General features: G+C 52.0%; 1 protein-coding gene across 3 annotated transcripts in view; it reads right to left on the minus strand.

Moving 5' to 3' along the window:
• Positions 1-25602, minus strand: part of DNMT3A (DNA methyltransferase 3 alpha) — a 112728-nt gene that overhangs the window by 54207 nt on the left and 32919 nt on the right. For all 3 annotated transcript variants that reach the window (XM_015588190.2, XM_015588189.2, XM_015588191.2), the window contains exons 2-3: positions 19888-20141; positions 6951-7055 (exon numbers count right to left, since the gene is read on the minus strand). In XM_015588190.2, the coding sequence (XP_015443676.1) occupies positions 6951-7055; positions 19888-19950 (168 nt within the window). In that variant the 5' untranslated portion in view covers positions 19951-20141. The remainder of the gene's footprint in view (positions 1-6950; positions 7056-19887; positions 20142-25602) is intronic.

Consider the following 25602-nt stretch of genomic DNA (forward strand, 5'->3'; position numbering starts at 1 on the left):
CCTTACCACTTAGGCTGGGAGCTGTCTCCCCACATCATTCCCCAGAGATCTCTCCACTGCGTGAGCATGCATGCGTGTGTGCGTGTGTGTGTGGTGTGTCTGTGTGACTGTTGAGAACTTCAGGGCTCAGCAAAGTCTTAGAGGTCACTCAGTCAATGCCCCTGTTGGCTATGGCAAAGGGATGCAAGCATGAACCTGCCCGGTGAATGGCCAGCCCTCTCAGGGTTCCGCTTCCAGCAGGGACACCTGTCCGCTTGGAAGAGGTCTGGGCCGTGCTCTCTGAAGTCATCCTCAAAGGATTTCGGGGTGAGCTGAGGGCTGCCTTGTAAAAGCCGTTCCGTATAGGACATCCACGCATTCAAGTAAATCTCTTTTGAAGTTATTGCTATTTTCAACCTCTACCACCCATGCCTAAGGTGACAGGTTTGGTAAGAAGGGAACCCACCATGGACAATGGCGCTTCCTTTTCTGTGCTTCGTTTACCTTTCTGAAGTTTCTAATGGGTATCTCCCCGCCCCCACGCCTCCTGCACCGAGTGCTCATCCTGCCCCACCCTTCGACATGATTTCATAGCTTTAATCACATCCCCTCTCACCCTTTGTCTCTCCAGACTGGAGAGTCATAATCTCTTCAGCCTGTCCTCACTTGGCAGCCTTGCTTTCCCCTTGATCAATTTAGCTGCCCTTCTCTGGAGCTTCTCCAGCTCAGCTATATCTTTCTTGAGGTAGCAGGACCAAAACACACGAAATTCTCTAGATGAGGATGATGAGAACCAGGGTCGACGCCCCGCCCAGATGCATGAGCTGAGCTGGTGAGCACCTGTGGCAGCGGGAGGGGTGCAGGTGCTGCTGGGGCACTAGAGGAGCGGGGAGGCTGGGACCTGAGGAAATGAATGACTTTTGCCGAAGGTGGCCCCAAAACGTGTGACCCTGGAGGAAGGACTAGGAAGGGATGAAAATAACCAAGGATTTTTGGAAAAACTAAAGAGATTCAGGGATCTTTAGATGCTCCCTCAATAAGCCCTGCAATCTAGAGTGGCCTCTGAAGGGGCCCCCCGACAAATTTGCTAACTTCCAGAAGTCTTGGTCCCTGACAATAACACTGACGCCATGTCTGAGGTCTGGAAACATCTGTGTTCGCCCCTTCCTCTCCCTCCTCTACAGCGGCCAGCGGCGCAGGCCTTGCCAATTCTGTCCTACCACTGCCTCCCCGCAGCAAGCTCTGGGGGTGTTTTCTGGCATCGCCCCACCCACCCTCCTATACCCCCGCATTCTTTTGTGCTCAGCCCGTGGTGCGAACGGATGCCAGAGCCAGCTTCCCAAAATATGACACCCATTACTTCACGCCCCCCGCCCCCTCGAAAACCTTCCAAATAAACACAACAGATTTGGGAGAGGATAAAGTGTAAACCACTCGGGCGGCCTGCAAACTACCTCTCCAGCCGAGACGGAAAGTGTTCTGAAATGGAACAGTCCTCCACGCGGCCTTCGGGCCTCCCCACAGTGCCTTGTGCCCGGGCGCCCATTCCCGCCTCACGCCTTCGCTCAGGAAGGCCCCAAGGTAGGAAGGGCTCCCGCTTTGCCCTGGACTTCTAAGTGCTACTTCCCTTCGACGGCCCCAGTCCAGCCCCACCCCCACACGTCTTCGATAGTGAAGTCCGGCCCACGGGCCAGGCCCTTCGGTCCTGGATGCCATCAGTGGGTGTTAGTCTGACGCATCATCAGGTCGGGGAAGGAGAAGATGAGTCTGCAGGGCGCTCTTACACGAAAAGTCTCGAGAACCGTGTGAGAAATCTGACAGCCTGTTTTCCTCACATCGTCCGTCAAAGGCACGAGAAGCAGGGGAGAGGGCAGCGGTGATGCAGGCTCGCAAATCGGGAAGCCCCCCGAGGGGCCGGCTGGGGGCTGGGGCCCAGGAAGGAAGATACTCTTTCAGGAAGTTTTGTGCATAAGAGCAGAGGGCACCAAGTCTCTGAGTCAGGGTTCCGGGGGTGAGCGAAGGAGCTGTTCTGACACAAAGAGGGGATTTGAGCTCTGTCTTAACTTGGAGACAAATCAAAAGGTCATATTAGGTTGGAAAATGAGCCAGTATGGCAGACTCCCAATTGCTGAGTTAAACTGTACCCAGCTGGCTTAAGCTTCGGCAGAACGGTTCCCTAACTTCCCACAGTTTATAACGCCCGTCTTCTGCTCTGAAGCAGGGCAGTTTTGCCCTCTTACATTCACTCAGGAGTTGTTTTGGAGGTTCTGCCTCAAACGTGGAGTAACACTGGCTTTGGGCGGGCCTGGCTGAGCTCAGCGCCTGCTCCCAGCCCCTTTTCCCCCCTCCTTTTCTGGGTTATTCTTAGCAAGAGGTGACCTCAGAGTGCTCCCACTGAGCAAAAATAACCCTGGAGGAAGTTGGTGGGTATAAATCTTCAATGAATAAATACATACGGCTAGTAAACAGGGCACAGAGCCCCTCACTACCTGGTGGGCAAGAGCAGAAACTGTCCTTCCTAGTATCCCAGCTGTAACCAGCACGAAGGACAAAGGCGGTTCCAGGGCTTGTCTGGGCTTGTGACCAGGCAGAAACCTGCTTTGGACACCCTCACTTCTGTAACGTCCTTGAGGGCTGGTGAACAGGAAGATGTCTCTTCCGCCCACCCCGATGCTCACACCCACAGGCAGGCTCACAGCAGAGGCCAGCCCCGCATGCCGCTGTCCCCTCCTCCCTGTCATAGGCACTGGCCAGCCTGCAGGCCCTGAGTCCAGGTGCCAGCTCCCTTCAGAAGCCCCGCCCAGCCGTGCAGCCGGCTTCCTGTTTCCTGTTGTCAGCTCTGGCTTCGAGCATCTTGGCTCTGAGACCAGTGTCGCAGACCAAGCCACTGCCTGGTTTTAACGGGCCCACCTCTCCCTCCTCAGACCACCACAGCCTTCCCCACTTCCCCGCGGGCTCCCTGGTATTTGGGTCGATTGCCCTCTTCAGTTATATTTTCTCTGTACGCCTTTCGGGCCAAGTCCACACACTTTTTCAAACAGCCCTGCATTCATATACTAACTTAATTAAGAGTTTGGATATCCGGTCTTCCAGATCGCGTGGCCAAAGTGGTGAGAAGGAATGAGCACTGTGGGCTTTGGAGTTGGGAGGTGTGGAGTCCATCATCTCTGAACCTCAGTCTCTTCATCTGAATGTGAGGATGGTAATGACAGTGGCCCCCACCTACGTCACACAGGTTTGTTGTCAGTGGCCCATGAAGTCGTCGTTGTTGAAGGCTTTTGTAGGCAACAGAGTGCTGCACAACTCTGAGGATGTATTTATGGTCTCTGTCTTCAGTGAGGTGGTAGACAGTACAGTGTGGCTCAGCTCAGCGACCGTCAATGCTGGTGGCACTAAACATCAAATCTAGTGGAAGACATAGGCCCTCACCACCTGCTTTTCCAAATGTCTGGGGTGAAAGGCCAGGTTTTTGCTTTTGTTTTTGTTAATTTCCAATCAATCAAGAAATGACGGTTTTGTAAAATACAAAATCATGCCCTTGGATGTGGCGACAGTATCAAATTGATATAAAAGTCTGTAAATACTTATTCTCAGGGTCTATACAGACAGGTAACAAACAGTTCAAAGACAGGTACATCTAAGTCAGGTCTGCAGACCACTGCTGTCCAAGCACGTGGTGGGGTTGACGGGACCGGGGGGCAATTAGAATGTGTCTTTTATTTCTTACTGTTCATTTTGATTAATTTTACAAACAGTCTGAAAGGGAGAGCCAGTGTGGGTCATGATGGCTGAACTGGGCTTCATTTGCAAGACAGGCTTGGATGGGCTGTGGCTCTGGGGGAGGCAGAGAGGAGGGAGGGTTGTGAAACGCACTTGGTGTGTTCAGGGAGCAGCAAGAAGGTGGGGGTGTCTGTGTTTCTATGGCAAAAGAGGCGGATACTGAGCACCAGTGCAGGGGCAGGAGAGATGGCATGGTGAAGAGCCAGATCAAGTACTCCAGATCTTGTCCCATAAGAAATAGAGTCCCTGGAGATTCTCGAACAGAGATGTGCCATGAACTGTATTTGGTGTAATTATGTGAGGCCTCCTTTCTCCAGTTCACTAGATTGAAAGATGAGTCTTATTGATCCGTGTGACCTCCCCCGCCCTCGTAGGTGCCCAGTAGGTGTAAAATGTTCGTCCTGGAGGGGAGGAAGGGCTGGGGGGTGAGAAACTATTCTGGGGGCAGGTGAGGTCCGGTCTGGGTGAGGATGCAGCCAGGAGGCGGGTGCAGGAACAGAAAGGACTGGAAGGCACGCAGGGACAGATAGGGTTTAGGGACAAAAGGAGGACAGATTTTCTAGCCTTGGGACCGGGGCGATGATGATGATGACAGTAGTGGGTGCATCTCATGCGACCTTTGCACAAATAAAGAACTCAGCCCGAGGCCAGGTTTTCCTCCCTTGTTTCCCAGCACTCCCCACTCTGTTCCACCTGTTGGGAACTGAGCCAAGCTCCCTCCCCTTTCCAGGCTTAGTTAATGACACACTCAGCTGCTTTAAAGCTCCCTGGCCAATCGTTCCCAGGGCCACAGCTGTACCAGGTCCCCAAGAAGCCAGGGCAAGCACCTGCTCCACAAGTGAACCAGATGGCCTGTGGGCCAGGGAACCATGGGCTGATCTCTAGCTGCAGCATGAATTTCCTCCTCTGTCCCCCCGCCCCCAGCCTGCTGCCCATGAAGGGCAGTGCTGGCTGTTTTCTCTGGTGTCAGTCTTTCTCTGTTCTCCCAAGGTGCAAGGGGTCCCTTTTACAACAGCTGCCTTGGCCCCCTACCTCTCCAGTCAGCACTGACTTCCCCGTGCTCTCTCTCTCATCCCGGGGCCTCTCTTGAGGTGTTACCTAGAACAGATCCAGACTGTGACCTGCACATAGCCTGGGAGGCTGCTGAGAAGCTGATGCCAGGCTCCCACCAGAAAGGCTTTACGGACATTGGCCCCACTGGTCCCTGCAGGGAAGCAGGTGTATTATACTGCTGCCTGCACATTTGGACTGTCTTGCTGTTTGCAAAGCACTGCTGGAGGTGGTCAGGGCGGGTATTACTGGTGGCCACATTTTACCAATATACAGAAGTTCAGAGAGGTTCAGTAACTTGCTCAATGTCACACAGGGAAGCAGTAAATACAGTGCTGTTTCTTCTGTCAAACTGAAGTCGCCGTGGCCTCTTGAAGAGAACTTTGGCCAGGCAAAGGCAGGACTGACCTTTGCTGAGCCCTAGCTCTTTGGGCTTGAAACCATTGAATTCTCACAGGGGCTTAGGAGGAATACATCCTTATCATCTCTGTTTTTTTAGAAGGGGAACCCCTGGTTCAAGGTTACACAGGTGGTGGAGCCAGGATTTAAACCCAGGTCTGTTGGATTCAAATGACAGAGCTTTTTCTTCCACATGGGGCCCTGTTCCAGGCTGGGGGCATATGACCCACTGACCCTTCACCTCCGCGGCCATGCCCCTCTTCGCTCCCATCTGTCCATCTCCCGACACATTTGTACACACCGGCCCCTGATTTCCTTGCACCCTCTTCCTCTGGGGCTTCACCCCTCCTCTCAGTAACGTGCCCTCCTCCTGGTTCCAGGGACTCACGAAGAGGAGTCAAAGGGTTGCCGGCCCTTTATTTGCTATAGGTGGGGGCTTTTGTCCCCAGCAGCTGGATCAGGGAAAGATGGAGTTTGCTGGGAAGATCATGGGCACACATGCAGATGCAGAATTACCAGTGGGCTCTGACTCCGCCTGGCTCCCCCACGCATTCCAGCCTGCACTGTGCCCCACCTTCCCAGTGGAAGGGCACCCTGAGAATCCAAGGGTACGACCTGGAGTCAGCTGAAAGCTGGACATTCCTTTGAAGTCACCTGTTTTATCTTTCAACTTCATGGAATTTTTCATTCCAGACCATAAAATATCCGTATTTGCTTTAATATTAAAATGTTTAAAATTACTTACCAGTTAAAAGACTTAACTTCTGCTCCCCCTTCCCCTCCACATCTTCAAGCAGAATTGGCAGTGGTACACTGAAGTACCAGGCAGGTTCCCAAACCCTCGGGCTCTGAGAAGCGCCCCTCAGGTCCAGCTGGGCAGCCCTCCCTGCCTCTGCCGCCATTCACTCTGACTCTCCCCCAAGGGAGAAAATCCTGCCCTGCTGAGAACGTTTCCTTGAAGGGCCAAATCTGGAGCTCCCGGCTCCCCCTTACCTTCATGCTTCGAGTTTCCCATTCTCAGCTGGAATAGGCTAAAAGAAAGGAACCAGCTGTCTTTGGTACTGGTAAATAATGGCTGCTCTGCCTCTGAGTTTAAGGCATAAGGTAGGCAGGCTCCAGGCCTTGCTCTCCAGAGCACTCCTCATTTTGGGCAGCCCCAGAGCTCCCCCCGGACTCGGACTCGGAGGCAATGGCACCAGGAAGCCTGGGGCTTGTGGGCCGGCCCTGTGGCCTACGCTTCTACAGGACTTACGCGGCCCAGCTCTCCTGCTCTCTTACAAAGGGACTCATCAGCCCGCATCTCTTCCCTAATCATTTTGATCAGACTCCCAGACCTCAGTTCCCTTCCTCCAGGTTCTCCAGGTGGGGCTGAGGCCCAGGGTGGGTGTGTGGATGGGGAGGGAGGGGCCTGTGCAGGCAGGCGAGGGAGAAGCAAGTTCTGCCCTGTCAGAGCCACCGAGGGAATCTGTCAGGATCTCTTGCTGCCCTTTCAGAGGAAGCCGGGAGTCAGGGGCCTGGTTCAAGTTCCAGCTCTGCCACAACCCACAGCGTAAGTCCCCTGGTCTCTAGGGGTCTCCAGCTGGATGTGGAAAAGAGAAGTCATGAGGGCGGTTGTGGGGTTCAAATGGGGAAGGTAGGTGAGCTCTGCAGCTGGAGGCCCACGCCCCACGCCAGTCTCGGCAGCGTTCCTAGGGCCCTGCAGGGCATGTGCGTGTGTGCTGGGGGGCTGCCAGAACACTCACCAGGGGGTGCTTGCGCTTCCTCCCAGGCCGCCCCACCTTCCGTGCAGTTGTGCTGGGCTCTTGCCGCTCCTCCTTGCCACGTGCCTCCTCCTGCTCCTCTCCCTCCTGCGGGCACAGACACAGCCTGTGAAGTCAGGGCTGGATCCAACAGGCCTCCTCCCCGACCCACCCCCCACAACAGCCACACTCCCAGGGCTGTGCCGTGGCGGTCCCCCCGGCAGGGATGAACTTCACCCCCTTCCTGCCTGGCAAAGCTCGAGCCACCTTTAGACCCCCCCTTTACATATACCCTCAGAGCGGGTACTTCCGGCGGGGCAGACCCCGCTGCCTCAGCGAAGGCAGCTCTCCCTCCCAGTGGCCACAGTTCTCAACTACAGAATCATGACACACCCTGACAAAAGAATTGGTTTCTGGTTATGAATTTATTTATATGAAAAAAAAATCTTACACAGTACAAAAAATTAAATTAGCTATCTATTTAATGAATCACCTTTATTGAAAAGAATAACATCACGAGGAAAGGAATACTGAATTTAGCGATACGTATTGGAAATACACGTAATACCCAGAATTAGGACCATGTAGGCAATGGAAGATTTTTACAGCCGCTGTAAATATATACCTGCCCAGGAGTGTCTGCCACACGGCACCGGCATTACACACGCCTGTCACCACACAGGAGCACCTCAGGGACGATGTCTTGGTCTGTCATGATTCCCCTCATTCACCGAGTTCTGGACCAGAAGTTTCGTTTTGTTACCCGCGCCTCGCCCAGCACCTGCTAGGACTGGGCCATGCTAGTCTGGGGCACAGAGACATAAACCTAGAAAGTCCTCCTGCCTCACTGCTCCAGCCTGGCCACAAACCACCCACAAGTCACTTCTGACTCAGCCGGCTCCGGCATGACTCATCATGAGCAGAAACTATGTTGGGGAAGGACAGAGAAAGGGACCCTGACTCAACAGAGGGACCATAGGCTGCTCTTCATGCCCTGCGTGATGTCACGAGCCAAAGATGGCTTCGCGGCCTTTCTGGGGAGGGTGCCAACCCAGGGCGATGCTGGCGCCCTGGAAAAGAAAGCACAAGTTCCCTGAGGATTTGATCGAGATGGCCCCCCACATCCCTCTCAACTTTCATTTTCTGTGATTTCAAAATGGCTTGTGGTTTGCCACATTTATTTCCAAGTGATGGTGGGACATGCAGATAGAAACCTGCTGTGACCAACAGTAGACATTGGACCATTCATCCATTCGAGGCACGTCTGTGGGACAGACCCTCCCAGGAGGGAGATCTAGGGGTTCCAGGAGTCCTCCAAATAGACATAACTAGAGGATGAACAGAGGCTGCAGGCCTTAACACCAGGTAGAGGCTACAGTCACGTTGGAGGGAGGGCAGAGCACATCAAGATGGGGTGTGTTTAGAGGAGCAGAAAGAGGACACTGGGATATTGTGGGTGCAAAGGAGACAGGTGCCAATCCACGAGGTCAAAGTCATCAGATGCAAAAAAGCCACGGACAGAGTGATTTGGCTAGAGGTGGTGGTGACAGACCTCAGAGAGAGCACTGTCTGTAAGCTGTGCAGAATGACATGGCAATGAGGACCAAGAGGCTGGAGACGGGCTGAAGGGACGATTTAAGGAGCCCATGCTCCAAGGTAGGCCAGGCCTGCTGGTTCTAAGCTGTCTTCTGAGACTCCACAGACACCTCTGTTTAAGAAAAGATTGCTTGGATCTCAAAGAGAGGAAATATTACCAGTGTAGCTTAATGTTTGTGAAGGTTTCAACTGGATCCACACAACTATAGTGAATTTCAGGTTGAGGTGATGCTTTTGGTCTGTTCCCAATACTGCTAAATAGGCACAGCCTTGATCCTTCTGACCAAGTAACTTTGCATTTACAAAACAGAGTCAATGTGAAATCACAGAAGGCACAGGACTACAGGCAACCAAAGTGCACATGAGCTCCGCTTGTCCATTTGCCAGTTATAGGACCATCCTCTGAACCTGTTTCCTCATGCATAAAATGGGTGTCCATTCCACTCGCTTCTCAGGTTTTTAAGAGGACAGATGAACAAATGGTTTGTCCCGTCTATTTTGTCCGCTGCTAGATCCCCAGAGCCCAGAGCAGGCCTAGCACTTAGTGAGTATTCCACATGCCCCTAGATGAGAGGGCTTACATATTCCCCAGCAGCCGGAAGCCTGCCCAGTCCCTGTATTTGCCTGGAGAGCACTAGGCCAGACTGAGCGGAGCCTCTGGCTATTCCTAGTGGCCCAGCCCATGAGATGAATGCACAAGGCGGCAGACCAGAGGGGGTGCCAAAGGGATCAGGACCAGCCTGGGCAGCCATGGGTCTAGAGAGACTCCTGCTGCCCAGAAGTCCTGGGCTCTGAACCATTTCTTTAACAAACTGTACTTCTTACAGAGGGCTCATTTGATTTTCTCACTTTTATTCTGAACTGATCAGAGATGTGGAAGCCAATCGGAGCCCCTGATCAGCAAAAAGGAACCACGGTTACCACTCAGAAATGGCCCCCCAAAAAGGCACTTGACATTTCACGACCAGCAAGCTCCAGCTTCTGTCAGAATGTGGAAAAAGCCTTTGGAGACCCCTGATAGGCAATTCCTGTGCCATCTGCAGACTTGCTGCCATCCCTCACCTTATGCCATGCGTGCTCAGTACGTCTCTTCCCCTGTTGAACTCAATTCAGTGTGACACACCCCAGGAGGAAGGGGTGGAAAATGCTGATGCCACACCACGTGTCTGGGTCCTGACATGTCAAGAGTGTGGAGATCGCCAGGGCGGGCTGCCGTGTGCTGAGCCTGTGCCTCGTGGGGCAAGGCGCTTTACGCCCGGTCCCGCATTCAGGCCTCGGGAACCCCTGAGATGTGCTTAAGGAAACTGAGTCTCCACAAGAATCTGGGTCAGAACTCGCACCCAGGCCCAAGCGACTCCATGCCCTTTCCATTAGGCCCTGAAGCACAGCTTTGTGAAAAGCACATTCTTTTTTGGCCAACATATCATTCTTCTGCGATGTAGTCACAAGTCACAGGGCAAAGAGGAAGGTGATACCTTCTGCTCCGGGCCTGACTGCGTTCACACGACTAGTTAGGAGGGGATAACACACCGAGAAGGATGAGCAGGTGTCTTGGGGCCACGTCCCTCAAGGAGACATAGCAAGGAGTTCATTCTCGCATCTGTCGTGGGGCCCGTTCCATGCAATGTCTTTGCTGCTGGGTTGAGCAGAGGAATTTAAAATATGCTTATCAAATCTGCAAGTAGCACTGAATTAGGAAGCATCGCTAATACTCTGAAAGGGAAGAATCTGATCCACAGTGACTTGGAGCAGCTGGAAAACAGTAACAAATTTAGCAGGAACAGATATGGGCCCAGATTGGTTTTCTCATCCATCAAGGAAGGGATCTAATTAGTCAACCCTTCCAGTGGGAGGTGGCAAGAGGCAGAACGTCTAGTTAGGTGGGCTCCGGGAGGGAGGAGGTGGGCTTGACTTTTGGCCCTGCTCTTTGCTCATGAGTAACTTCAAGCCATTTAATCTCTCTGAGTCTTGCTTTCTCAGCTATGAAACGGGGATAATATCTACCCCACAGCAATGTTACAACGATTAAATGAAGTAATATAGGGAAGGTTGACACGTGATAGTCACTCAAGAATTACTAACTTCCTCTGCTCCCACAGCACTTCCTAACCAGAACTGTTCACAAAAGTGCATCACTCCCTCCTCCTCCAATCTCCCTCCTGCTCCCAAGCAAATCCCAGCTCACTGCCCAGCATATGTAGCGATCACTCACTGCTATAGACACACCCCAGCATCTGGCTGGTACTGCTGCAGTGAGACACTCAGGAACACTGGGGCTCCCTGATCTTTCCAAAATGCAAAGCTGATTATGTCACTCCACAGAGCTTAAGCCCTTGCTGAGGGGCTCCCAGGAGCCTGCAGGATCAAGCCGAGCTCCTTCGGCGAGCTCCTTGGGCCGTGTGAAGGAAGGCCCCCGGGACCGGCCAGCAGCCTTGGACCCCTCTCCTCCTGCTTTCCTCACACCTGTGTGCAAACAGCCCGCGCCAGGGACAAAATCGGGCTGCTTCCCTCCCCGGGACCTTGGCATAGGCTCTTCCTTTTGTCCCGACCACCTTCCCCTCAGGTTCAGCTAACTCTTCCTTTTCCAATCTCATTTCCTGGATTTCCTTCCCCTAGACCCCCTCCTCCCATTCTCCTCCTAGACTGAGTTCATAGATCTTTTTTCTATAGTGCCCACTACCCAGCACTGCAACTGCTGGCTATTGTCCTGGCCAGGCGACCAGCTCCTTGCGGGAAGGCACTGTTTCTTATTCACCTTAGCACTCCCAGAGCCTGGACCGGTGCACCTGGCCCAGGGTAGGCACTCGGAAATACTTGATGAATGACTGCCACATAGTAGGTGCTCAATAAATGAGTCCATACGCACAGAGAGGCACACATATGAACCCACAAACCTGCTCAAATACGATCATGCATGAGGCTCCAGTGCCGCTCTGATTATTATAACTCCAAATCAGGAAACAGGAGGACTAAAATGTACTTTCTAGGCTTAAACATAATCATGTCACTTTACATTTATGTAACTCTTTACAGCCTTCAAAGCACCTTCACATTTGGTGGCCTCTTAGATTAGGTAGCTACCATTAGCCTCTCTCAACTTCTGGGTCTATGATTTGACCTACATTTTAACACAGCTCACTGGATGGATTATTTTAAGCCACATACAACTCCTCGTTCTGATGAGCTGGGCTATGACGATAATAATCTCTCACATTTGTACAGCACATGGTAATTAACAAAGCATTTTCATGTACGTTATTTCATTTTTATTCTTACACTTTACAGAAAGCAGAGCCGGTATTATTTTTTTCCATTACACTGGCGGGAAATCTGAAGCTCAGAGAGGTTATCTAACCTGCAAAGATCAAAGAGCCAGGAAAGGAGGCCTTTAGAACCAAAATTTAAATCTTTTGATTCCAAGCCCATGGGTCTTTCCACTGCAACGTGCCACTATACCCTGCGATGCCGTGTGCTACTGTCTTGCGTGCGTGACCATGCACGCACACACAGTGAAACCATGAGCAAGCAGCCAACCCAAGGTTAAGGTACACATGGGCATTCACATGCACACATCTACACATGGCTGTCTTGGGACCTCATGCCTCGGGATAGTACCCCTCTCCCGAAAAGTGATGCATCCAACAAGGCCCCCCCCCGCACTGCCCCCCAGAGACAGCCTTGTCCCTTCAGAACATGCACTGGATGCTACTGACCAGCATCCATTGAGCAAATGTCTCAAGTTGGTGTTTGAGTTGAGAGGATGAACTTGCTGATCTAGCCAGCCACTCGCCAGGGCCCCCTGGGACGAGAAGCACGTATAGCCTTTGCCAGCTGGCTGGCTGGCCTCCCAGGGCCTGTCTGTGGTCGTGGAACTCAGTGAAACAAATCGGACTCCCTGGCAGGCAGAGCCCCACTCTGGGCCGCCTGAGTACCAGGTCTGCAGAGCTATAGCCACAGGACCCCGCGCAGCGCCCTGCGCCCCCACGCACACTCATTCACACGTGCTCAGCCTGTTCAGGTCGGGCCTGTAGACAGATGAGCAGCAGGGTGTGATGCTGGAGGATGGGCAGAGGCTGAGGGTGCGAATGGCCATTATTACACACAGTGGCACTCACACTTCTGCGTAGCCCTCCAAAGCCCCCTTTTTCTGATCTCAGTCACCTCCCAAAGCTCATCAGCCCTTTGTTTCAATTATTCAACAATAGTCAACAAATATTCATTGAATGCCTAGTAGTTTTCCCATTATAATTATTGATGAGAGCCTCCCACACCTCCCAAAAGGCCATATCCTGTTGGCTCCTCCCAGTTCCCCACAGCTCTCAGGTTCCTGCAAACAGCAGTTGCTCCATAAATGCTAAATGGATGAAAATGCGCGTGCCTGTGGATTTTTCCAGGCCCTCCTCCACACCCTGTGCGTCATGCTGGGGCCTCACGGCCTTCCAGAATGAGACTCCACTAAGCACGCAGCCGGCACACTGCAGCCCTGCCATGCTCACTTCCGTGGTCACAGGGCCACCTCAAGCCTGGGCCCCTGGGTGTGCTCAAAAACATTTATTGAGCACCGATTGTGTACTGGATATTAAGGTAAGCAAACAGGGAACTCAGTTTAGAGGGAAAGACAATATGTGAACAAATAAGTACCCAACACTGTGCTCAGGGTCAGAGTGCAATGTGCCCACTCTCTGCCAGCAGCCACCTCCTCAGACACCCGGCCCACTCACATTTACTCTCTCAGCAGCCCACCCAGGCTCTGCACAGCCTGCCACCTCCTCCCCACTCCCAAGGCACCCTTGCTTTACGGAGGGAAAGAATCCAGATAAAACTACTTCTCGGCCATGTGACCTCTGCCAAGTTTCTTGACCTCTCTAACCCTTAATTCCTCATCTGTAAAATGGGATAATGACAGTCAGAGCCTCCAGAGTTATTGTGAGGATTAAGTGAGTTAATTGCCAGGCAAAGGGAACTCCTTTCTAGGCCTTCCACACTGTGTAAATGTTAAGTGGGATGAATATAAGCAATATCCCTAATTGCCCTGTGGCTCTCTGCAGAGGCAGCTGCAGGGCATGACCAGGCCCTGTGCCCAGTCCAGGTGCCAGAAAGGAAGGGCATCACCCCATTTCCCAATCATCCTGGGACACCCGCTGCAGCTCAGTTCCCTGCCTGCCCTCTTCCCCTCTGCAGAGCTGAGCTCAGCCTTCCCCGCCTCTGCCCCATGGGACCCGCTTCTTGGCAAGGATGGGCTCCATCCCCAGCTGGCTCACTTAGGGCATGAGGGACCCGAGGGAGTTTGGGCCCCACCGTGGCCCCTCACCCAGGCCTCTGAAGGTAGCCACAGCCCTGGCCATTAGGAGTTAGGTCTCTCTGCCATTTGCCTCAGTTTTGCTTCTGTTCAATGGGTGAAGGGAGAAAGGACTTCAGGCCTGACTGTGCCCACAGACCCAAAGAGAAATAACCTTCCTTCCACATGCCACGTTCTCAGCGGACTTTAAACCCACTCCATTCACGCTCCCATCTGCATTTCGGCACTCTTCTCCCACGCCCTGGCGATCCTTAGGCTGCAGTGGCTCTACACCACAAATGGACAGGCAGGCAGGCAGATACAGACAACTAGTTAGCTACCCAAAATAAATTATAAGACTAACTTAATACATGCCAGGCCCTATGTTAAGCACTCACACACACAATCTCATATAAAGCTCTCATTTCTCTGCTCGGAGGTCACATAGCTGAGTCACACAGCAGAGACCAGGTTCAAACAAGGTCTGTCTCCAGAGTCCAACTGATCCCCATTCAAGACCGTATCGACTGCAAGGTTATCTAAACTTGACATGTAATGATATCTAACTTAGAGAATTTTAGAGAACCTGAAGCCTAAAATGTAGGTCCTCGTTAGCGCAGGGGTGGGCGCTGTTGACATCACATGTCTGCTCTAAATGCCCAAGCATCTAATTGACTCCCCTGAGCTAAAATGGATGTGCCATTATTATTAGCTGTGTTCCTGAAGAGGTAAGGGTAAAGCTACCTTCTCTGTAACTGTTTAAATGTACTAAGGGGGATGCTATTTAAACGACCCCTATAGTGACTATTATAAAGCAAAGAGCTTGCCCAAAGTAACGATGTGTGGGCATCAGAGTGCCAGAAAGGCAGAGCATGCCCAAGACAGGCAACAGAACTGTGGGCCAGCAAGAACCACTGAGAGAGGAGCGAGGGGCGACCTTACCCAAGGATGCCCTTGAGCTTGCATACCAAAGCACAGGAAGTGACCAGTGCCCAAAGGAAAATTAGAACACACCAGGTCTCTGGGTTGGACTCAGGTGAGAAGGGAGGAACTCTGGCCACAGTGCTAGCCCTACATGTGCAAACACACGCACACAAGCACACACACGCACAGGCACACTTGCTATGCTCCCCCAGCACAGATGTGCTCCCTGCCTGCAGTTTCCACCACCAGCAGGCAAGCTATCCGGGAAGGACCTCCCTCAGAGTAGGCTTGGCTTACCCACAGTTATATCTTCCTATCCTCTACCCCTTACTAGGTCCTCCAGCAATGTTAATTCAGTTCATCCAACAGACTTGTGGAGCCCTACTATGTGCTAGGTACCTGGAAAGGTACCGAAGTCTGAAGAAAGAGAGGGAGGGAGGAAGGAAGAGAAGGAAAGAGAAGCGATGTGTGCAGGGAGAGAGAGGGAGGGAGGGAGGGAGGGAGAGGGAAGAACAGTAAGAAGCAGTGTGTCCGCAGCAGGGTCTTCATTGAAGAGTATGGATCTGATGTGAGCATGCGTGTGCATGTGAGCCCACAACCATGCGTGCTAGCCTGTGTGTGTGAGCTCTGGCTGGAGATGACGTGCCCCAATGTCCGTCCCAGGGCAAGAGCACTGTTACACAGAGAAAAGCATCCTCTGACCATCCCAACTTTCAGTCTAAGCAAACATACTTGAATCTGCAGCAGAAGAAATGTGGGCGGGACTATGGAGCATCACAGCTGGGAGGCACCATTCACTCTATCCCCTTTCACATCAGAAGCAGCCTGAAGGGCACAGAAGCCAAGGGCACAGGCTGCCTGGGTTCCAATCCCAGCACCACCACTTACTAGCTGTGTGACCTTGGGCATGTGATCCAACCTCTCTGAGCATCAGTTTAGTCTTTAATAAGATTAAGTGATGAAAGTAATAGAGCCTACTTTACGGAACAATTGTAAGAATGAAATGAGAGAATGCTAGTACAGAGCTTAAAAGTGCACCTGGCATATAGTCAGCACTCGATGCATCTTGGCTGTTATGTTTCTGAGGCCAGAAGAAGTTGGGGAGCAGTAAGGTCAGGGGCCCAGTCAGCAGCTCAGACTCCTGACCAGTCATTGATTCAAATTTGAGGATCCGAGGAGGTCCTTCCAGCCTCAAGGCTTGGAATGCTCTCAGTCCCCTTTCCTGCTCCCTCTGACCCTCTCCCTTCTCCCTCCACACAGGGCCTGGCACCCGACCTCCATGATCCCCACTAGTCCAGGACTGAAGCTCTTGGCTCTGTTGCTGCTAACCTCCCACCCATCTCTCTCTCCCTCTCCTGTGGCCATATTTACCGAGTTGATCCACCCTGGCCAGAGCACCCAAGCTCAGACCCTCAAAGCCTGCCTCCTCCCAGCTTCTCCAAGAAGACCCTTCTTGCCCCACAGATGAATGGAGGAGGTTGAGGGAGAGGGATGCTGTGCAAGTGTAGGGGGGAAACCACATAGGCAGACCTCCCTGTGCACACCCAGCCATGGTGTGGTCACCTCGGCCCGTCACCCACAGCTCTGCACCCCACCTGCCTGATCCTGGACTCTGGGATTGCTCTTCCATGGAGGGGTCTTACCCACGCTCCTTTTCCTTTCTATCCTATCCGCAAAATATTCTCTGAGCACCTACTCTGTGCTAGTCAAGCCCTGGGGCCCTGCTCTCCAGAGGCAGTGGTGGGACTGGGCATTATCCACACCAGAACTGCTCAAATCCTCTAGAGGGCTGGTTATGGCCAGGACTGCTGGGCCCCAGCCCCAGAGTTTCTGATTCAGCAGGTCTGGGGTGGGGCCCCAGCTTTTGTATTTCTAACTTTTCCAGGCGCTGCTGGTTTAGGAATCACATTTTTTCATTATTACATAAGTTTCAAGTGTACAACAGTATAATTCGACATCTAAATACACTACAAAGTGATCACTCCCAAAAGTCTGGCTACTATGCATCACTATGCAGTGGACCCCCCTTCCTCCTTTCACTCACCTCTCAACACATTTTCCCTCTAATAACTACCAATCTGTTCTGAGTTTGTTTTTGTTTTGTTTGTTCAGTTGTTTTTTTTTTTAGATTTCATATATGAGTGAAATCATATGGTAGTTGTCTTTCTCTTCCTGACTTATTTCACTTAGCACTACACCCTCATGCACCCCTATATTCATTGCAGCATTATGTACAATAGCCAAGATACAGAAACAACCTAAGTGTCCATCAATGGGTGAACGGATAGGGATCACATTCTGAGAGCCACTGGTCCACTACAAACTGTAACTCAAAGCAGACTGAAGCGAGGGCTTTGATCAAAGAGGAGAGAACATTAGGGAAAGGGCATAGCAGGCAGAGGAAACAGCAGAAACAAAGGCCTGGCAGCTCCAGGAAGTACCAGAGTGAAAGGTGCATGGGGGCGTGGCCAGGAGGGTGGCTGGAAGGGCACGTGGGGCCAGGTGGTAAAGGGGCCAATGGATGGCCACACCCCTTCCCTCTGGCCCGAAGCAGTTCCTTTGTGCCAGGTACCCCTGGCAACTATGCCAAGCTCCCTGGGCTCCAGTCCAAGCTCATCTTCCCCCTCTGCAGCGACACGGCATCCTTGCCCCAGGCTTGGCTTTCACAGGCTGCTGTGGGCATCCGTCAGTGTCTCTACCCGCCCTCCCTAGATGACTCCCGGGAACTTCAGGAGCCAGCCCAGAGGTGCCAGGAAGGTGTGCCAGGTGAGCCAGCATGTGCGCTGTGGGCGCGGACTGACTGGGAGGGTGCCTGCGTGCCCCAGCCCCCTGTCTACCAGCTCGCTCTATCTGCACTAGGATCTGGGGCCACGTAGTGTTTGTTGCCGCTTGAGCCAGAGCAGTTACTATGGGTAGATAATAATAGCAATTGTAATCCCTCATAATTGGACCAGACTTTGCTGTCTGCAGGGCACTTCCATGCCCATGACCTCATCTGACTTCCACAACCACCCTGTAGAACAGGCACAGCTAGAGTTACTAGCCCCACTTCACAGCTGAACAAACGCAAGCCCAGATGGCCTGAAGTCACATCTCCAGTAAGTGGCATACTCAGGCCTGGGACCTGGGACTTCTGACTCTTCGTCCAGTGCTCTTTCTGTGTTCTGAACTGTCATAACAGAGCACTGGATCTGCTGCTCTCCATGGGAGGGGCCACAGGCTCTGTTCCCTAGGGCAGCACAGTCCAGTAACAGGAGGCATTTGGCCCGGCTGTCCCACCTTCCCCACCTGTGGAGGGCAGTTGACTACCAACAGCAAGTACATGGACACAAAGCCGCGTCAGCACCAGTCAGGACATCGGACTGGGGGAGGACGGTCAGGGTCACCTAACCCAACAGAGGAGCAAAGCCAGGCTCAAGGAGGAGAGGGAATTATCCACGGCCACAGCTGCCACTCGAGAGCATGGGTGGCCACAGATGGCCCTGACTCTATGGTGGCAGGGCCTGAATCTGCCGCTGCCCGAGTCCTGGGCAGGAGTAGCCCAGAAGGCCCAAGAGACAACCTGAATCACCTGTTTTTTTTTTCGTGGTGTCAGAAAGATGGAGATGACCTGTAGCCCCTAGGAGCTGGGCCCAGTGGGCTTCAGCCCACAACTTCTCCCTTGCTGGGTCTCTACCCCTCCATGGCACTCAGCTGGCTTCCAGGCTGGAAAGACAGGTGTCTGGACTTTATGTACACACGTGTGTGTGTGTGTGTGTGTGTGTGTGTGTGTGTGTGTGTGTGTGTGTGTGTGTGTGTGTCCATAACAGGACCCACACATGGAGGGCAGTGGGACAGGCTCCGATTCAGGAGGGGGTAAACCAGGCTCCCATCTGGACCCAAGACTAACTTGGCTCAGCTTTCTCATCTATAAATTGCCCCACTTTTTTCAAGGGCTGTCCCCAAAAACGAAATAGATAGAAACTACCCAGAAAACAAACACGCTCTGAGAATGAGCAGAGCACCGTGGTGGCGGATGACCAGGGAGCAAATCTCAGAGTTGACCCTGACAGGGGGCCAGCAGAGCTGACACTTCTCAGGGTTCTCAGGGCCCCACACCTGATACCAAGTGTCCACCTTGGTTCTAGAAAGACAAACTGCCCCATGAACACACCTGCTACTCCCTGATTTGACCAAGCATCACCACTCCTCACCCCTACTCAGGGAAAAGGGAACAGGCAGAGGGAACTGTGGGGACCAGGGCATGCCATACAGCACACCCCAGGAAGGCCCATGGCTGGTACATTTTTCCTGGAAAGAAAAAAAAGGGTTTCCTGTTCCACTGACAGCGGGAAACAGAGTCCAAGTGCTGGAGGTTCGAGGCCGCTTTGCACATGGGTGGACCCGGCTTGGTGAGGTCCCAGCAGGGACTCCCGCCAGTCTTCTGCAATCTCCTCTAACTGACTAAGGCCCGTCCTGGAGTTCAGCAGAGCAGTGAAGAGGTCACCCCTCATGGGGCTCTAAAATCAAGGAAGTCACTAGCTCCAAGGGAAGAAGTGACACTCAGAACTCGGAGCGGGGGCGGGAGATGGGAAATCACCATTTCCACGATGACTGGTGTCACCCTGAGCACACAGCACACCACCGACTTGTGCCTGGCTGGCTGTGCAGGAGGGGGAGCTCTCGTGTGGCCTCATATCTACCAAGTCCCCCCTGAACTTGTCTCTGGCCTCCCAGAAGCTATTGAACATCCTGAAGAAACAGAAGCAGCCAAACAGGTAAAGCGACTCACCTGAGCACATAGCTCGCAAGAGGTCAGTCCCCAAAGGAATCTAGGTCTGGGGACTTTGCAAGGCCGAAGCAGCGACTACACAAACCTAAGGGTCTGAAGCGCTGCTCAAACACCATGAGGGACTGGGCGGGGGGCGGGGGGGGGGGAGCTTGGGTCCGGGAGCCTAACTACCTGGCTCAAATTCCCACCAGGATCTGATCTCTCCGAGCCTGTTTCCTTGTCACCGAAAGAGGCTATCAGCCCTCCCTCTGCCCTGTGTGAGGACTGAGCAGCGCGGTGCAGTGCTCGGCACATGTGAGCTGTCATGGCCTGGGATGGCCCTCCCCCTCCCCGGGCTCCCCAGAAGGTCCCCAGCCGAGCCAGCTGCTCACCTTGCGGTCCTCCTCCCGCTCTGGAGCGGAGCTGCTGGTGTCCCCGGGGCCGCTGGAGGGCATTGCGGGCAGCTGGGCGGTGGGAGGCAGGCTGGGGCTGCACGGGGCTGGGGGGCTGCTTGGCTTCAGGGAAGGAATTATCGTGGTCTTTGTAAGCAAGAGTTAAAACTTAGACATAGATCCGGGTGCTGAGTGAAAGTCCGGCGAAACTCTGCCTCAGGCTGCCTGTGGGTTTGGGCTTCCGATGGCTCCACCTGTGGGGGAAGAGAAGAGGGATCAGCAGGGCAGGGCACCCCCAAACCAGGCCCCCCATAAACCCCACCTCCTCCCAGGGACTAGGCCCTCAGCCCCGGGGCCACGTGGGCCTATGAGGCCTGTTCCTCTGACCTCATTCCTCTTCCCAGCCTCACCAGCAGCTCAGGCCAGCCTAGCACTGCAGAGAGTGGGGGAAACCGAGGCAGACTCAGGTGGCACGGCACTGCCTGGCTTCCCTCAGGGCCACCTCCTGCCTCTGAGGCGGCAACAGTCTCTCTGGGGCCTCCGCTGCTGTGGCACAGTGGGCGCCACTTCTGGGACTTCTAGCTACCTCCCGCCTCCTCCCTCTCTTCATTCACGTCTGTTCTTTCCTTTGAAAGCTTCCCGCACCCTCCCTCCCACCCCAGCCACCCCCTGGGAAATCCCAGAGGTTCCAGCCCAGCTACATTTTCCTTCTAATCTGTCCTCCCCACAGGCCCCCACCCCCACTCCACGCCCACCCCATGTGGAGGAAGTGAGCAGCAGTCACAGGATGTAGTGAAATGAATGTCACCTCATTTTAGGACCAGCGCCTGGGCCCAGAGAAAGCCGAGGTTGAACTCAGCCTTCGACAGGCTGAAGGCCTGGGTTTGTAGTGCTGTCGGAGTGGGGAGGGGCCACAGCCATGGTCACACAGAGGGAGGATGTGAGGCCCGTCTCTCCCCCACCCCAAATGAAACAGCCTCATTCGCCTTCAAAAATTGGTGGGCTTGAGGGGGCCCGCCGAACACACACAGCTGAATTTTAGGGGATTTTCATCCTCTCTGCCTCAGGTGTGGGCCTCAAGCCAGTGAAATAACAAAGCCCTTGCCGCAGGCCTCAGCCGGGGGTTGGGGTGCTTCAGCTTCAACTGCTTCAACCCTCTTCACTTGGAGACAGTTCTCCTGCTCCCCACCCCCCAGAAGGAGCTGTGTTCCAAGCCCCTGCGTCCAGAGCGCCAGCCAGGGCCAGGGGATTGGCAGGAGAAGGGAAGGGAAAGGCAGGCTGGATCTGGGGGAGGCAGGCTGGATCTGGGGGAGGCAGGCTGGATCTGGGCCCACCCACACCCTTCCCCTTCCAGTTCCTGGTTCTGCTTCCCTCTGCTGCCCCTCCCACCAGGGCTCCTTGTCTCGGCCCCCTCCAGCCAGGCTCCCTGGAAAACCAGGAAGTAGAGAAATCGCAGGCTTGGGTCTCCCAGGGGCATGACCCCTTCCCCAGGGATGGGCACCTGGCTGGGAGGTAGGTGTCCCAAGTGCTGGCTCTGTCCCAGGTGTGGAGGGGGAGGCCAGAGCTGGGAGGAGCTTCCCTAGGACCAGGACAGGAGGGGCCCAGACAGGTTGCAGGTGCTCTATGCCCCACAAGTGAGCCCTAAGGACACCCCAGGTATACTACACACGTCTAAGCTTAGCACAGTGCTAGGCTCGAAGAATATCTGCTGACCAATACAAGAGGGACAGAGTAGCTAAGTACCTGACAGACATTCTTCTTTTGGGCGGCAACTAGTGTTATTACTGTCCCTACTTCACAGCTGACTCTAAGGCTCAAAAAGTTAGGACTTGTCCATATTCCAGTGTCAAAGCAGAGGCCTGAATCCAGATCTCTCTGACTCTAAAGCTCTGAGGGGGTCTCTTTGAAGCTCTGTCCCCCAACTTACAACAACACCCCATGGAAACAACTCTTGAGAGCCCACTGGAGAACGGGTCCAACCCAGACCTCCACTGGGCACCATCCATTAGCAGCCAGCAATTCCCCCGCAAACACACTCCCCGTTTTTAGCACAGACATCCCCAATAACCCCCACATCAACGCCTTCAAAAGGGTGCGGAAGCTATGAGAGCCAGAGTCTGATTAGAAAGAACATCGAACCCAGAATCAGCAGACGTGGGTTCTAGTACTGACTCGGGCTTCTCTGGTCCTCAGTTTCCTTATCAATTAAATGGGAGAGTTGGACTAGATGATCTACAAGACATCTTCTACCTCGGCCCTGCCAAGCTCTTGGAGACCCCAAGAACAAACAAGGCTGGGCCATCTTCGGGAGCCCCAAGAGCCCCAGAATGAAATCTGTGGAGACCCAGGGATAAAGTAAGAGGCAAATGATGCTGCCCAGAAACATCCAGCGGGCTTCCGTGAGAAAAAAAAAAAAAAAAACCACTTTCAGAGTGCCTCTGGTTGCCAGTGAGACGAGGAAGGAAACAGGACGGAAAAGCAGAACATCACAAGGTGCTGACCCCGACGGCTTCCTTTTCTCAAGCAGCCCTGCCAAGGGGAGTGACATGCTCCTGGGCTGACAGTCCCAATACTGCGGCACATGTCCACCATGACAGTTCTTCGCCAAGCACGGAAGCCGCCTCCGCACCCACACCAAAGGCTGTACCACAGAATCCATCACCAAAGAAAAATCCTTGCCAAGACCCTGTCACCATGACAGGCAGCTTTTATTTGCTCCCTTATACTTCTAATGCCCATAGCGACCACGAATAAGATTTATAAGAACAACTTAAAAAATCTTTTTTAAGGAATCGCGTCATGAAAATGTCTTGGTATCACAACTGACATGGTCACCATCATCACTATTTCAATTACAAAACTGTTGTGGAAAAAGAATTGGGATTTTGAATATACACACCGAATTTCACTATCTTCTAAATCCAACTTAGTAGAAAGATTAAAAAAAAAAAAAAAAAAAAGATAGTCACAGATTGGGCTGAACAGAGAGGAGGCACTACCAACAAAATTTTGGAGTCTGGAAAGCAGACTCGTGAGAGCCAAATTTCAGACAGCACATGAAAACTGATTTATAACTGAATCCTTAAAAGACACTTGATACAATACTTGATAGGAACAGGGCTGAAGAGGATGCGTGTGTGAAAATAAAGAGGACAGAATAAAAGAAGTAAAACCCCCAAGAAATCTGAAGGTTTATTCTCTGAAGAGCACAAAACAGAGGGTCTTTGCACAAAGAGTCGAGCAGCACAGTTGAGAGCAAAGGTAATATATCAAAACCAAGGAGATGAAGTTATTATACATGTGATGTGGCATCCTGCCAGCTGTCTCCCCAGTGGGGTCCTAGAAAACTGTCAGCCAGACCCTAATATCCTCCTCTGGAAAATCTAATCAGTCCAAGAGGAAAGGCCTAAGGATACAGATACTGACACCAGAACCCAAAAGGCTTGTTTAGGTCAACCAGTGGATCTGCGAGTCAACAAGCCCCATAATCATGTTCATATCTTTCAATCAACTTTTTAGTCCTCTGTTCTCAACCTTGAAAGAACAGCCAAGGACCACCAGACATCTTAGGGAATCCTCTAATTTGGAAGATGAAGACCAGAACAAATAAACCAAAACCGAAACCAAACAAAACTTAAAGGAAACAGAAGATACTATATTCATGAAAAAAGAATGTGATGCTATTAAAAAAGAACATTCAGAGAACAAAAAGGAACTCCTAGAAATAAAATTTACACTAGTAGAAATGCAAAACTCAGAGAAAAGGGTAGATTAAAAAGAAAAATGGAAAATATAAGAGCAAGGAAAAGGGAATTAGAGAACTGATGCTGAGGTTTCCACATCTGAGAAACAAATGGGGAGGGGGGGCAGTTACCACTGAAATCGTTCAACAGAACTTCCCAGAACCGAAAAGCATGAGCTGCCTGACTGAAAAGGCCGCTGAATGTCCCGCCCATGAATGAAAATAGACCCACACCAAGGCACATCGTTGTGAAATTTCAGAACACTGGGACAAAGAGAAGAGCCTACAAATTTCTAAAGAGGGAGAAAAAGTGACATATAAAGCTTCAGGAATCAGAATGTCCTCAGACTGCTCCACGTCGATGCTAAAAGCAAGAAGAGAAAGAACCGATGCCTTTGAAATTTTCCAATTAGAATTCTTTACCCAGCCTAGTTATCATTAAGTATGAGTAGAATGAAGACATTTTCAGACGATCCTTTCTCAGGAAGCATAGGAAGATGTCCCCTAAGACACAGGAAAAAGGGGGAAGGGAATCTCCAGAATTAAGGTGAAAAGAGGCCAGATGAAACCATAGAGGGCCACGAAGCAGTGTGACTCAAGACTCAGGCATGCTGAGTGCTGTCATCACTATGCCCTTTACCATCGAACCGTCTTTTTAACCTGACAAAACCACAGGTGTCACTCACTGTTTGCACTCTGCTATCTGAACTCAGGAACTGAATGGATTTGGATACTGACAGCTATCTGTCCTGGATGATGTGTTCCAAATGGGGGAGTAAACCAAACAGGAGGAAGACATGAGATCCAGAAATAGGAACTCCAACCAGAAGGAAGGCAAAGGGAATGCCCAGGATGACCACAAAAAAAGTCACAGAACGGCAGCTACAACATGCCGCACGTGCAGAGAGCAAGACAATGAGTAGCTCAAAAAATGGAACTGAAACATTAAGACTTGACGTGCCCGTCCTTGTGGAGAGCTATACGGACAGCTTTAGAAGGTGTAGCAGGAATTAGCAAAAAGGTACAAAGAAAACCAGGCAGATGAAAACACAAGGTAATTATTAACTTCAGGGAAAACAAAAAGAAAGGAAACTATTGTGTACTATAAGGCTCAGCTGTGAATAATAGGTGCATTAGGTGATTTAACATACATGTAGGTATGTATGTGGATATACAGCTACATGTATATGTGTCTATACATATATACTTCATAGTATATTAATTGCCTGTCTATACATATATACTTCGTAGTATATTAATTGCCTATGTGCTGCTGTTACAAATTACCACAAAATTAATAGCTTAAAACAACACAAATTTATCTTGCAGTTCTGGAAGTCAGAGGTCCAAGATGGCTCTCATCTCTGGGCTAAAATCAAGGTGTTGGCAGGGCTGCATTCTTCGAATCTAGTGTCTTGACTCTTTTAGCTTCTAGAGGCTGCTCGCATTCCTTGGCTCATGGCCGCCTTCCATCCTCAAAGCCAGCAAATGGCCAGCAGTTCTCCTATTGAGTTACCCTCACTCTGCTTCCCTCACATCTCCTTTTCTAGCTCTCCTGCCCCTGTCTTTCACTTCTAAGGACCTCGTGATTATATTGGGCCCACCCAGATAATACGGAATCATCTCTCATCTCAAGATCCTTAATCACATCTGCCACATAAGGTAACATATCCACAGATTCAGAAGATTAGGATTGGGCTGTCTTTGGGCGGCGGGGCGGGGTGCTATTATCGTGCCTTCTACAAACACACATATGTTAATGTACGCATAAAACACTTTTGAAAGAATACTTATGGGGTACTGTTAACAGTATGCCTACAAGAACTATTTAGGAGAATGGCTGGAGAGCAGAAAAGGTTGGCCATGTAAGAGAGCTGAATTCTTATTTACTAAATAGGAAATTGATGTAAAACGTCTAAAATGGAAGAGTCAAAAATACGCACATTACTCAGAAATATGAGTATAAAATTGCT

The sequence above is a fragment of the Pteropus alecto genome, unplaced genomic scaffold (genome assembly GCF_000325575.1).
Source record: "Pteropus alecto unplaced genomic scaffold, ASM32557v1 scaffold61, whole genome shotgun sequence".
Taxonomy (NCBI): domain Eukaryota; kingdom Metazoa; phylum Chordata; class Mammalia; order Chiroptera; family Pteropodidae; genus Pteropus; species Pteropus alecto.